Source organism: Schistocerca piceifrons, chromosome 9 (genome assembly GCF_021461385.2).
Source record: "Schistocerca piceifrons isolate TAMUIC-IGC-003096 chromosome 9, iqSchPice1.1, whole genome shotgun sequence".
In the NCBI taxonomy this organism is placed as follows: Eukaryota; Metazoa; Arthropoda; class Insecta; order Orthoptera; family Acrididae; genus Schistocerca; species Schistocerca piceifrons.
Window position 1 is genome coordinate 140,843,522 of NC_060146.1, and position 13,604 is coordinate 140,857,125.

The window sequence follows — 13,604 nt, forward strand, 5'->3', positions numbered from 1 at the left end:
AGTACATCAAATGCTGCACAGAAATTAGTCATCTTAGATTTAAAAATCTAGTCAGTTGCTGTGCTTCATTTCTGACTGTATCACTATTAGGCATAAGAATAATACGAATATAAACATGACACGATACGTATATTCTTCCGCCTTTTTCTGTTGTCTCGCTCTAGTTTCGTAGTTTATTAGGCAGACAGGATTTAAATGAGATAGAAGCAAACACGAAAGAATACATGGCAGAATGTTTATATTTGTATTATTCTTACAGTGAAGAGAATACTGCATGTGATTCACATTTCATCAGGTTCGTATTAGCAACCATCTCTTCTTACAGGTAGGAAAAAATTCAGAATGTGGAGTTGGCCATATTGACAAAAATCCCAAACAGTCTTGCCAGTTGGATTTTCGTAGTACATTGAAATTCTGCTACATTCGAAGATGAAAAATACGGAATTTGTATTTACTTCGTTGGATAATGTATGAAAATGCAATAGTCGAAACTCTGGGTGGAGAAAAAAAAAGCTTGTCTTCCACCTTTTTTTTTTTTAATTTATTTACTGACGCAGAGGTTTTGGCGCCAGTATTTATCTTTGTGCCTACAAAGGATGCCTGTGCAGCGCTACATATATTAGACGGCTTAAGTTAGTTGTGGCGGCACCTACCAACATTTTTCAGAACTTCCGCTTGCTTTGCACTAGATTCTAAGCCGCAGGCAGTTTTTTGGATTACAAAAACTGGGAAAAAAAAGTGTGGCTTAGATTCGAGTAAATACAGTAGTTTCTCCTTTTAGAGTATCCAGTATTTTACCCATTGTAACAAATGAATATTGAGAAACATTTACCACAGAGATTTATTTCCTTGTAATTGCAGGTAGAAGAACCTGAAGTGCCTGCAGCTGTCATTGCGCCTGGGGGGAAATGCTTTGTGTGCGGCAAAGCAGCTGGGCCAACAGGATCACCTATGGCAGCTCTTACAACCACCACAAAAATCCAGCTTCATCAAAAGCTGGGTAGAGTTATAGGAGCAGAATTGGATCTTGTTGTTGATGAAGATGGAGTACTTTGCCATGGCTGTTGTCGTCTACTGAACTACATGGACCGAATTGAAGTGGAGCATAGATTGCTCACAAAATCAGTTTTGGACTGTATGCGACGGACACTTGGTCTTGGTTACATCCAAGGTGATAATCATATGCCTGAAGCTGTTCTCGCCAGCATAGAAAATTGCAGCAAAAACTCCAGAAGTGAGTCATGTTATTTGATTTTTAGTGTATATGAACATTTTGTTTGATATTTCTTGAGGACAAAAACTCTTGAGACTAATTTTGTGAGATTTTAAGCATAACAGAAAAGGGGAGGAGGTGAGAGAATTGTGTGATCATTCTAGTTTGCTGAATAGTAATTTATGGCACCTGTGCATGTCAGTTGTAGTGAAATGAAGCTTCCATTTTATGGTGTTAGAGGGAAACTACTAATGCTCCATCATGTTTTATATTTTATTCACCTATGGTAATATTTTTGACAGTTGACAAAGACTGGCTGTAGTTTCCCATTTTCCATATATTTTTATTGTTTAGTTATTATGGTAGAAAGCTCTGAAGCATATTACTGATGACAATGAATATTTAATATAGACATTTATTTCTTCATCTCTGAATTAGCTGACAAATTAAGTTATACAAATATTTTGTTTAAGCCATTATTCTCATCTGTATTTCACAGAATTAGGCTTACATGGCAGTTCTTTCTGTCTACACTGAGGTGATAAGTCATGGGATACCTCCTAATATAGTATCGGACCTCCTTTTGCCTGGAATAGTGCAGCAACTCAATGTGGCTTGGACTCAACAGGTTCTAGTCACCTACAGAAATACTGAGCTATACTGCCACTGTAGCCATCCATAATTGCAAAAGTGTTGCCAGCACAGGATGTTGTGCATGAATTGACCTTTTCTTTATGTCCCTTAGATGTTCAATGGAATTTGTCAGGCGATCTGGGCGGCCAAATCATTTGCTCGAATTGGTCAAAATGTTCTTCAAACCAACCACAAACAATTGTGGCCTGATAACATGTTTGGGAGCATGAAGTTGATGAATGGCTGCAGATGGTCTCCAGGTAGCCCAACATAACCATATCCAGTAAATTATTGGTTCAGTTGGACCTGAACCCAGTCCACTCCATCTAAATGCAGCCCATACTGTTATGGGGCCACCACCAGCGTGCTCAGTGCCTTGTTGACAACTTGGGTCCATGGCTTCGTGGGCCCTGTGCCACCCTTAAACCCCACCATCAGTTCTTACCAGCTGAATTTGGAACTCATCTGACCAGGCCATGGTCTTCCAGTCATCTAGGGTCCAACTAATGTAGCCACGAGCCCAAGACGGGCACTGCAGATGATGTACTGTTAGCAAAGGCACTTCTGTCAGTCTTCTGTTGTTATAGCCCATTAACACCAGATTTTGCCACAATGTCCTAATGGATAAGTTCGTCATACACCCCTCATTGATTTCTGTGGTTGTTTCATGCGGTGTTGTATGTATGTTAGCACTGACAACTCTATGCAACTGCCACTGCTCTGTCATCAAGTGAAGGCTGTTGGTCACTGTGTTGTCTGTATTGAGAGATAATGCCTGAAATTTGGTATTCTTGGCACACTCTGACAGTGTATTTCAGAATATTGTATTCCCTGGTGAGCTCCAAAATGCAGTGTCCCATGCATTCAGCTCCAACTGCCATTTCACATTCAAAGTCTGTTAATTCCTGTTGTGCAGTGCATATTGCCATCCCATGACTTTTGTCATCTCAGTGTATGTTAACTTAGAAAGCTAGAATAGTAAGTATCTAAGCATAAATTTCTTTGAATTGTATTTTTGTTGTGAAATACCCAGAAAGTTTCTTGAAATTTTTTTCTTTGTGTATGCAGTTCCTGCGGAGAAGCACGATATTTGCCTAGGCCTGCCTGAAAAGGTAAGAACACCAGTAAACACAAGATATTTGTATTGAAAGCTATTAAAATTAGATTTTATGTCAAAAGGAAATCCACCCGAGAAAACTATAAAATGGAACCAGAATTGCTGGCCAGGAATGGGCTCCAGGAGGCAAAATATCAGGTCTGCTGATAGCCACAGAAGTACTGATTTTAAATCTTTAGTCTCTTGTCGCACTTAGATACTTAACAAGACGTGCAGAGGTATTTGTTTGTAAACAATGACTGTAAAAGAGCTTATGGGCATAAGTTGAAATTTTTAATATTGTATTTTACAAAATCCTAAAATGAGCCATTGAGTTAAAAGTTTCAGTTAAAGTATGAATGGTTTGCCTCCCCACTAAGAATTGCAATTAAGTATTTTCTTGAGACTAGTTGGAAGGTCTTTCTTCAGATTAGATTACTGCAGTAGTAAAGGCGTGAGCCTCATATTAATAAACAATGGTTTGAAAGCCTGAGTTAAATTGCATGTGCTTTTCCTTCAGTTACATCAAGTGATGATTACTTTAAAAGAAGAAAGGGATGAGGTTGAAGCCAATTTTGATCTTGGTCTTTGTTTCTGACAAATTATCAGCAGGCTTTTAACTCTTCAGTATGATGAAGTGTGATGTAATTACATTGATTTATTCAGCAACCCAACATTTCATAACTTGAGGCAACCAAAACTTTGAATTCCACAAGTTCTGGTTAAAACTTTATTTTTGGAAAGTGAAGAGAGAAAAATTTAAAAGATTGAAACTAAATGAACATGTCAAAAAGTAACAACAAGTACTTCATCAGCATTTGTTCATCCCTCTCCAGGGTGTATACAGTCCCGGACAACCAGGAGATCTGGGAGAAACCTGGGAATTTTTTAGAATTCCAGGAATTTTTCATTGTTTTAGTTTTCAGTTAAATGTTTGTAACTTTGACTGGTAAGAACCAATACTCTAACAAAGGACATTATTGTATCTCGCTATTGCAACAATATATCGTGAATGAGAGGAAAAAAAGAGAAACAGAAATAAAAAAAAAACCTTAAGTTGCAAAGGAAATGCGCCATATACAACAACAAAACTCAGTGCTCATACAAGTGTCTGCCAACAGCTAAATGTGTCAAAGGCTTTAGAAAGACTTTGCAATACTTCATAAAAACAAATTGCCTCCAATGGGCGTGACGTCACAACTGTTTACATTAGGTTCATTCGAGCAGTTGCGAGCGAGCTCATGCGCATGCGTAGTTGAGTCGCATATGAGTAGTACCTTCTCCTGCTTTTGGCTACAGAAGTGTGGCAGTTAGCTGTATAGACAATAGTAGCAAGCAGCCAGCTGTTACCCAGAAAAATTTTACTGGTGCGCTTAAGCTGCCATATTTATGCATCTGCAACAGGCCTGTGGACGAGGTGCAAACCAGGGTATCTGCCCTGGGTGGCAACTTCAGGGAGGGGGGTGGGGGGGTTGCCAAATTCATATTCCTGAGGAAAAAACCCTTGTTTCAGAAAGTGCCTAGCATCCAGTGCATGTTAGTCTATCAATTATTCATGTGATTTTGAAACGTATCCCTATTGGTATTTGAACATTTTTGAACACATTTTAAGTTGATTTCTGAATGAATCACAAGTTGATTTTTGAATGCATGCATAGTGTACATGGTGTCTCTGCCAGGGGAATCCCCGTCGCCTCTAGAAATTAACTTTCCTGCAGACAAGAGGATGGGGCTATACAAATCCGAATGGGTGAATACCAATTGCTGTTCTGATTGACTGGGTTTGCGAACGATCAACGTTGTTGTAATTACTAGCGAAATCCATAGATTTGGACTACCAGAGTGGAAATAAACGACTAACAAGAACAACAAGTAAAAAAGATTGCATATTATCTTCTCGGTGTATCCCAGAAAATGAAATTTTGACAGAAAATTTTTGACCAGACCGCTAGACTAGTAAGGGTCATTTGTACAGCTGCTATAGTTCTATTCTGGAGGTAGCATGGAAAACACGTTTTATGAACACGTAATAATTCCTAACTGGAGAATAAATATGGGATAACTAAACTGGTGATTGTGGCAGGGTTAGTGAAATTAACTGGAGAATAAGTTTTGATACTGGCAGGAATAGTTATAGAATTATTGATGACAAGATTGTTAGAATGAGGAAGGAGAAGAAACGGAGAAATCGCACAAAATGTGGAAGAATGAGAAGATTCCACATTTATACAAAAATTTGGTGCTACTACTTTTCGATCTCGTGGTTCAGAAGCTGGGGCTTATGAATGAAATTTCCAACATAAAACTTTTTGCTTGTAGTAGGCCTGACAGACTTTTGATATTGGTACTTCATGAATTATATTCTGTTATAAAAATGACCATTTGTGCCAAAACAGTCTCGCTTATTTGGTGTGCGGTACAATTGCTGCAATATTAAGTAGACCTGTTTCATTTTATTTAGCAAACAGTGACAAAATAAATGTTATCAGATTGAGAAATTGTCAGTCTTAGGTACTATTTGTATTAACAGCTTTTTCAATATTAGACAACATTTTGTTTTTCATTTAGCAAAACGTTTGACGAAATTTGATGAGGTAATAGATTCTTTTCCAGAAAGGAAAGCATGGCATGTAAACCTGTAGCAGGATTAGAGAGGAAAAGTACTAAGACTTAAAGGGTTGAAGAAATGTGTACTGTCTTTATTGTTTTTATGTATCCCATATTTAATTTTATGTCACACAAAACAGCAAATTATTAGCTAGTAGACAAAAAAGAGTGCGGATTTCCTGAAGGGTTCTTGTTCTTCCGGTTGCAAATAATTCGCAGGAGAGGCACCACAGGACATTTTAATTTTCTTTCCTAAATATAGTTTAATGGCATCCATTGCAAAGTATTACATGTTTGAATTCCACGGAGTGAAATACCGTGACGTGTGATAGCAGAATTCTGTGTGAAGAGGTGTGGCACTGCACTTTGGCACACTTAGGACCAAATAACATGTCTTACATTTCCTCACACATATGTTTTATGTATCAGACTCTTCAGAAAGATGTGCACTGTGAACAAATTTTTGAAAAGTCGATTTTTTAAATTTTTGGCATCCTATTTTAAACGCTCAAGGGAGGATGGGTGAGGGGGCACTACTATCTAGTATTGCCCCCATTCGGAAATATTGGAGATCCAGGGTTGATGCAAAGAGCAGTCTGAGTTGCAGTGGTGGGGTAGGTAGTCTCCACATGACATGTGTTTACGTTTAGTGATTTTGCTATTTCCTCTTTGTTTATTGCTCTCACGTCAAATGAAAACAAAATGGATTCCTGTTGCTGGGAGCTATCAAGCCAATTAAAATACATTCACATAATTATGGAACACTAAAATATGTTTTTAGTTTCAGGTTTTTTTATTTCCGCCTTTCTGACAGTCAAGTATTAATCACCTTGCAGAACAATTAAGTTATTTTTGTCGGTTTGCTGAAGATATTTGGCTTTTATTAATCTTTTCTGCTGAAGCAGTCAATTAATTTGAAATGAAGTGTTTAATTCCACACTATTGGCTAGTTTTAACTGTTCGCTGCATTTCAAGTGCATGTTTTCATCTTCTAGCACGTATGGCATTATGCCATAATAAAGAACCAAACACGAGATAATACAGAACTGGTACTCTAAGAAAATTTACAATCAAATGTGGACATAAGAATGTGCAGTTTAGGCCGAATTATGCATTTTAGTATGGTTCATGAAATTCCGATGCACTTGGAATATTCTCTAATGTCTCGTTTCTTTTATGACATAATGTAAGATCTTTCAATGTTTTACAAGTACAAACATACCGGCTTCCTGCGTCATCGTAGCTGTTCAAGCGGTTATCTGGCGCTGTCTGGCTACTGCTGAAATGAAACTATTTCTAACAGATCACGGGAAAATACTGCAAATGGTTGTGTGAAAAGCATTACTTCCAAAGTAAATTTCCTTTTACGCTAGGTGAACTGTGTGTGAGAATGTACGATGAATTTCTTAAATCACAGAGCATTTAACTCTCATTTAAAAATCAACTCTTTGAGGATGACCATTTAGAAGAATTTAGAGCCCAAAAGATCAAACATTTATGTCATTGTTAAAAATTTTACTGGCCCAGTTGTGTGACGTATCTTAAAGTGTAACACACTCAAAAAAGATTAACATTATGTGTGAAAGCTTAGCTTCTCTTGTAGCTTATTAATTAATCTTTGAGACCAATATTATATGTGAAAGCTTTTCTTGTAGCAACACTATGTAAATTAATTTAAACCATTAACTTTTCCTATTTGATTTGTGTGTTCGCACTACTTAACAGTGATGTTGCTGTTGGCTGACGTCACGTGTTCTTTGCTCTGAGTATCCGCTGTCATCAGCTGCCGAAATCACGTGACATGAGCAATGACTCTTAGAAAAGCACATAGCAATCTCAATTTCAATGCTTTAGAAAGTAACGTGTGGTGTTTGGTGGAATTCAAATTTATAATTTCGTAATACAAAAATATGCAGTATACATGTTGCTGCACATCAAACATTTTTCCAAAACGTGCTTTTTCCCCTGAGTTTTGTTTTCTAAAGTGCCGGGAAATTCTACACTGATGGAAAAAAAACTATAACCATTCAAATGGTTGATACGTTCTACACTCAGGAAAAGTATACTGTCACTTAACTCAGAAAAAGTGAATTTTCACCCGGGAGAAAGCGTATTTTTAACTGGGAAATCTGGGAAAAATCAAGGAATTTTTTTTCCTTGTCTCATATGTGCTCTGCTCTCAATTGTCACAAAAGGTATATGAAGAAAAAGTTGCTCTCTGTATTGTCTTAATCACTCTCACCTTTTTCGGTTGCAACTGACATTGGCCAGTTGCACACAGTTATTCAAAAATGTGACGTCGCATCACTGCATGGTAGCACGCGCAAATGGTAGTAAGTCAGGATGTGAATTGGACTCTCAAAGAAAGTACAATCCCCCTTGAAAATGTCGTCTGCAGATGCAGACAGAACATTGGGTTTTAATGTGAAATCTGTCCGACCACAGCATAATAGCCTGTAATGTTGTATTAATTGTGACATTTCCAGTTGTGAAAGTTCACTTTTTACAACTGGGCAGGGTTGTCAGGTGCAGTGTCATGAGGCTGTTCTGTAGGGGGAGGGGGAGGGGGAGGATAGAAATACAGAAGAGGAAAGTACTAATTAGTTTCATTGGTGGGATAGAAGGTGTGTGGGAGTAGTACTGGAGTGGGAGTAGGGAAGGGGATAGGCAGGTGGAGGAGAAGGACTAGTGAAGGTTGAGGCCAGGGGGCTATGGGAACAAAGGATTTCTTGTAGGCAGCGTTCCCACATGTGCATTTAATAAAGCTGCTGTTGCCGAGAAGAATCCAGATGACACAGGCTATGAAGCAATAATTTAAGTGTTGTGTGGCATGTTCAGCAACTGGGCAGTCCAGCTGTTTCTCAGCCCTAGTTTGGTGGTGGACAGACAGCGATTTGGTTTCATGCCCACGTAGAATGTGGCACAGTGTTTACTGCTTAGTTCGTAGATAACATGGCTACCTTTGCATGTGGCTCTGTCTTTGATGGGATGGAGATGCCAGTGACAGGAATGAAGTATGTGGTAGTGGGAGGTTCTATGGGACAGGTCTTGCATCTGGGTCTGTGAATCATGAGGCAACTAGTTGGGAGCAAGGTTGGACTAGGAATGGACAAGTGTATTGCTTAGGTTGGGGTGGAGGGGATATTCCTAATTTCAGGGCACAACAGGTAATAGTCAAAATCTGGGCAGTGAATGTGATATAGTTGCCCTTGTCCTTGCTGTTACTGAGTCATGAGAGGAGTGCTCCTTTGTGGCTAGACAGTGGGTGGTGGGGGATGGTAGGTTACAGGTGGGAAAGCACAAGGGATCCGTTTCTGGATGAGGTTTGGAGGGTAATTTGGTATGTGAAGGCTTCAGTGAGACTCTTGGCATATTTGGATAGGGACTGCTCATTACTGCAAACAGTGACAGGTGCATAGGTTGTATGGAAGGAATGACTGGCTATGGATTAGTTGGCACTTGTTGAAATGGAGGTTTTGTTGGTGGTTGGTAGGTCCGGAGGGTGGAGGTACTGATGTAGCCATGCCTGAGGTGGAGGTAGAAACAAAGGAAGGTGGCTTATTGGACAGAGGAAGACCAGGTGAAGCGAGTGGGGAAAAGGTGTTTAGTTTCTGGATGAATGTGGGGTGAGAGCACTCTGCCTTGGTCGACATGTTCGTCAATGACTCTGAAACAGGTGGGGTTTGGGATTGTCAGTGATTAGGAAGGATTCCTCTGGATGGTCCATGAATAGTTTAGGATGGTGCCATGCAGGTCCCCATTGCTGTACCATGGATTTGTTTGTGGAGAAGTAATTATGGGTGAGGATGTAGAAGGTTGTAAATTTGGAGTCAATGGAGATTAGGAAATGTCAGCTGGATTTGTGGATTGGCATCTTAGTGGCAGGGCTTGCAGATGGACATACCTGACTGCTGGTAAAACCTTTTTTGGCAGTTAAGATTATCTGGTTGGGATCAGTTTTTAGGTGATGGATTTCTGTGGATGTAAGGTGGGTTTCAATGTTGGGCAGGGTCTGATGGGGGCAGATCACAATTAGATGTAAGAGTATACTAAGCCAAGTGTTACCACCCAAGGAACTTTCCTTCCTTGACCATGTGATGGAGGAAAGCCGATGCAGGTGACCTTTGGAGAGTTATTCCCCTCAGTTCCTGGTTTGCACCCAAGCAGATGAAGTGTCCTACTTTCTACAAAACTACTGGTTTTTTTCTTCCTTCTGGAAGATATTGAAAATGTTTGACAAACTCTATTTCCTTAGCAAACTGCAAAATGGTTCCACCTTTAATTCATCAAATGCCACCCAGTCTCAGGTGTTACTGTCTTTGTAAGCAACTGGGTGATACCCCTGTTACCATCATGGTAACCTCAGCGTGTTCCGTGAGCTAGTTTTCACAGTGACCTCACACTGCACACCAATGGAAAACTATGTGAACACTTAGAGGGGAAAGGGATCCACTTCATACATTGTGTATATAAAGGACCACCGGACAGCAATATAGACTATGGTGTATTCAAGACCGTGATGTATTTATTCTCTCTTTTGAGGCAGACTTGCTTCCAGAAGAGGTATTAGTTGGTTAATTACATGTCCCATAAATCATTTCAATGTTCTTTTGTCAAAATGATGTGGGACACACCAGTTCACAGGAATGGATACATGAGTTTGCAGCTACACTTAAAACAATTTTTATTTATTTTTGAATTTTTATATTTTTATTTACTGGTTACCAGTAATTAAGTGAAAATCGAGCTGTCCAGGAGAAATGACTTGCTTTGCTATCTGTCAGATGTTTTATGTTGTGCAAATAATCAAAATTCTTGTTGCTGCATGTTACACTCCTTTGTGAGCCACTGGCAGTTTTAATAATGGAAAATAAAGGCCATTTATCCCTTCAGTGTTGTAGGTGTGGACATCACTGTACTTCTCAAATTGTGGCGGAATTTCATTAGTGATAGCTCCTTGGAGAGGTACCTACTTGACGTCCATAGGTTAACGCGACATATTGTTTTTACTGTTCACTTTTGTGTAGCCAATACTTCTTTTTTGAGTTTTCAGTTAATCCAGAAATATCCCATAAGACATTACTGAGTGAGTGGAACTAAGCAAAATATCTAAGGAAGCTGATTCATTTGTTCCCAAGGTTAGCAGTTATACAAAGAGCGAAAGCAGCTGAACTGATCTGTCTGGGAAGCTCAGTAATATGCTTCTTCCAGTTCAAGTTTTCATCAATATGCAATATGTACACCCAAAAATTTGGAGCATTCTATCCTATTCACTGACTCGTGCTCATGTGCTGTGGTGTGAGTTACTTGTACTGACTTAATTAGTGTTTTTTTCCCCCAAAAAATTTAGGGAAGTCCATTTTCAGAGAACCACTTAACAGTTCTCTGAGAACCATTGTTTACCATCCCTTCTGTTGCTTTCTCTTTAATGGGATTTATTATAGCACTAGTATCATTGCAAACCAATGTTGCTTGTATTTTAGGTGTACGGTCATTCACCTAGATAAGGAATTTGAATGGACCCCAAATTGAACACTGTGGGACTCCCTTTGTCGTTTCTCCCCAGTCACTAAAATTTTCTTCGCTTCAGACATTGTTTGAATTATTCAGCATAATCTTTTGTATTCCTTTTGTTAAGTATAATTCAAACTAGCAAATAAGATGATATACACAATCAAACGCCATGGAAAAACCGCAAAAAATATCAACTGGCGATATTAACTATTTAAGGTGTATTCTCTTTGATGAGTGACTGTATAAATAGCGTTCCCCGTAAGTCAGGAAATTTTATGATGATTGTTTAAGCCTGTCTTGTCACCGATCTTATGAAGAGGTTTAACCATTGCATATTTTAACGCTGGCCGTTGTGTCCGAGCGGTTCTAAGTGCTTCAGTCTGGAACTGCACTGCTGCTACGGTCGCAAGTTTGAATCCTGCCTCAGGCATGGATGTGTGTGATGTCCTTAGGTTAGTTAGGTTTAAGTAGTTCTAAGTCTAGGGAACTGATGACCTCAGATATTAAGTCCCATAGTGCTCATAACCATTTGAACCATATTTTAACATGTCGGGAAAAATTCTCTGTGCCGGCAATGCATTACATGTATCATTAAGGACATCACTTACTAAGTTGAAACCACTTTTATGTGGAGAATTCTGTTTGACATTCTATCAACACCACATGTGGTTTTGTATTTTAGAGTTTTTATAATTCTTTCAATTTTGGTGAACGATGCTGGTGCTACTTGTAGTTGCTTAAAGTGATGTGTAAGTGAAATGATATTTTTAGTCTCTTGCTTCTTTGACTGGACCATTTATTCTTATTTTTGCTGCTGCATTTAGAAAGTGACTGCCAAAAGTACTCGCAACTTATGTATTATCAATCACACCATTGTCAACTGGTTTATGTTATGGTATCTTATAGACTGGCTAGCTGTCCTGTGTCCCATTTGACAATATCCCATATAGTTTTAATCTTATTATCTGCATTATTTATTCCTGTCAGGACATGCATACTTCTGGACATTGTAAGACTTTCCTTAAAATAATACAAATTTTTTTTGTAATATGCCAATTATTTATCTTAACATACTCTAGCCTTTATATAATTTTCCCCCCTCTTACACAAGAGATTTTAATACCCTCAGTTATTCATGGTTTACTTGGTTTCTAATATATATTGTGGATAATTTTTTAGGAAAGCAACTTTGGAATATTGACACAGATTTACTATGGGATAAATTGAATTTGACATTTAGTAACTCTTTAGCTGTATACACTTCCTCCCGTACCACCCCTTTTCACCTACTCTTAAAACGTTGTATCCTGATCTCATTAATAAGCCTCACTGCTGTGTATGAACTTGCCTCATGGCTGTAAGCTGCTATATTGTTTATTTATATTAATTATGCTTCCTGATCAAGTGGTCCATTAATGATTAGGTACTCATTAATTGTTTCAGCCTGAGCACTGTCTATGAAAACGTTGCAATCAGTGACCTACTATTTCAGTGCACACGAGTTGCAAAAATTGACTACTGAAATTGGACTGAAGCAACCAAATAATGATTCACAACCTTCTTTTATGTGTGTGTTCTGCCACTGCTTGGGTAGAAGATTTTTTTATGTATCCAATTAAATGATACAGAAATGTTTGAAACAGCACTGAGTGCAGTATGTATTAAAGTTTTACTCCCACCTAACACTGTTGGTTCCCAATGTTCCCTCTAGGTGGCATGCACAAATGAGCTATTCAACAGTAATCATGGATCATGGAGTCATATAATGGTGTAGAACTTGTGCAGTGTTGTTTACGGTTTTATGAATCCAAATTCACTTCTGCAGCTCAGATACAATTCAGGATTAAATATCATAAGCCACCACCTCAAACTATTAAACTAGCAAACAAAAGTTTACTTTTTTCCTGTAAGTGGCATGAAAACATCCAATCTTTATGTTTTCAGATTTGCTGATGGTGAAAATGTTAATGAAAATGGAAGATTAGTTCTTGTTTTGAAGTTATGATAACTTTATGTTGTTGCCTGTATAAGCTTGTGCATGTATTTACACCGAAGCATGAAAGAAACTGGTATAGGCATGCATATTCAAATACAGAAACATGTAAACCGGCATAATACGGTGTTGTGGTCGGCAAGGCCTATATAAGACAACAAATGTCTCGCACAGTTGTTCCATCGGTTACGGCTGCCACAATGGCACCTTGTCAAGATTTAAGTGAGTTTGAATGTGGTGTTATAAACGGCACATGAAAGATGGGACACAGCATCTCCCAGGTAGTGATGAAGTGAGGATTTTCCCTTATGACAATTTCACGAGTGTCCCGTGAGAGGAATCCGGTAAAACATCAAATCTCAGACATCGCTGCGGCTGAAAAAAGATCCTGTAAGAATGGGACCAACAGCAACTGAAGTGAAACATTCAACATGACAGAAGCGCAACTCTTCCACAAATTGCTGCAGATTTCAGTGCTGGGCCATCAAGTGTCAGCATGTGAACCATTCAATAAAACTATCATCGATATTGGCTTTCAGCTGAAGGCC

At 38.7% G+C, this 13,604-nt stretch overlaps 1 protein-coding gene across 1 annotated transcript in view; it reads left to right on the top strand.

Moving 5' to 3' along the window:
• LOC124716765 overlaps nucleotides 1–13,604 on the top strand; it is a 30,858-nt gene that overhangs the window by 4,636 nt on the left and 12,618 nt on the right. Inside the window, exons 3-4 of the mRNA XM_047243311.1 lie at nucleotides 862–1,234; nucleotides 2,915–2,958. Of these exons, the coding sequence (XP_047099267.1) occupies nucleotides 862–1,234; nucleotides 2,915–2,958 (417 nt within the window). The remainder of the gene's footprint in view (nucleotides 1–861; nucleotides 1,235–2,914; nucleotides 2,959–13,604) is intronic.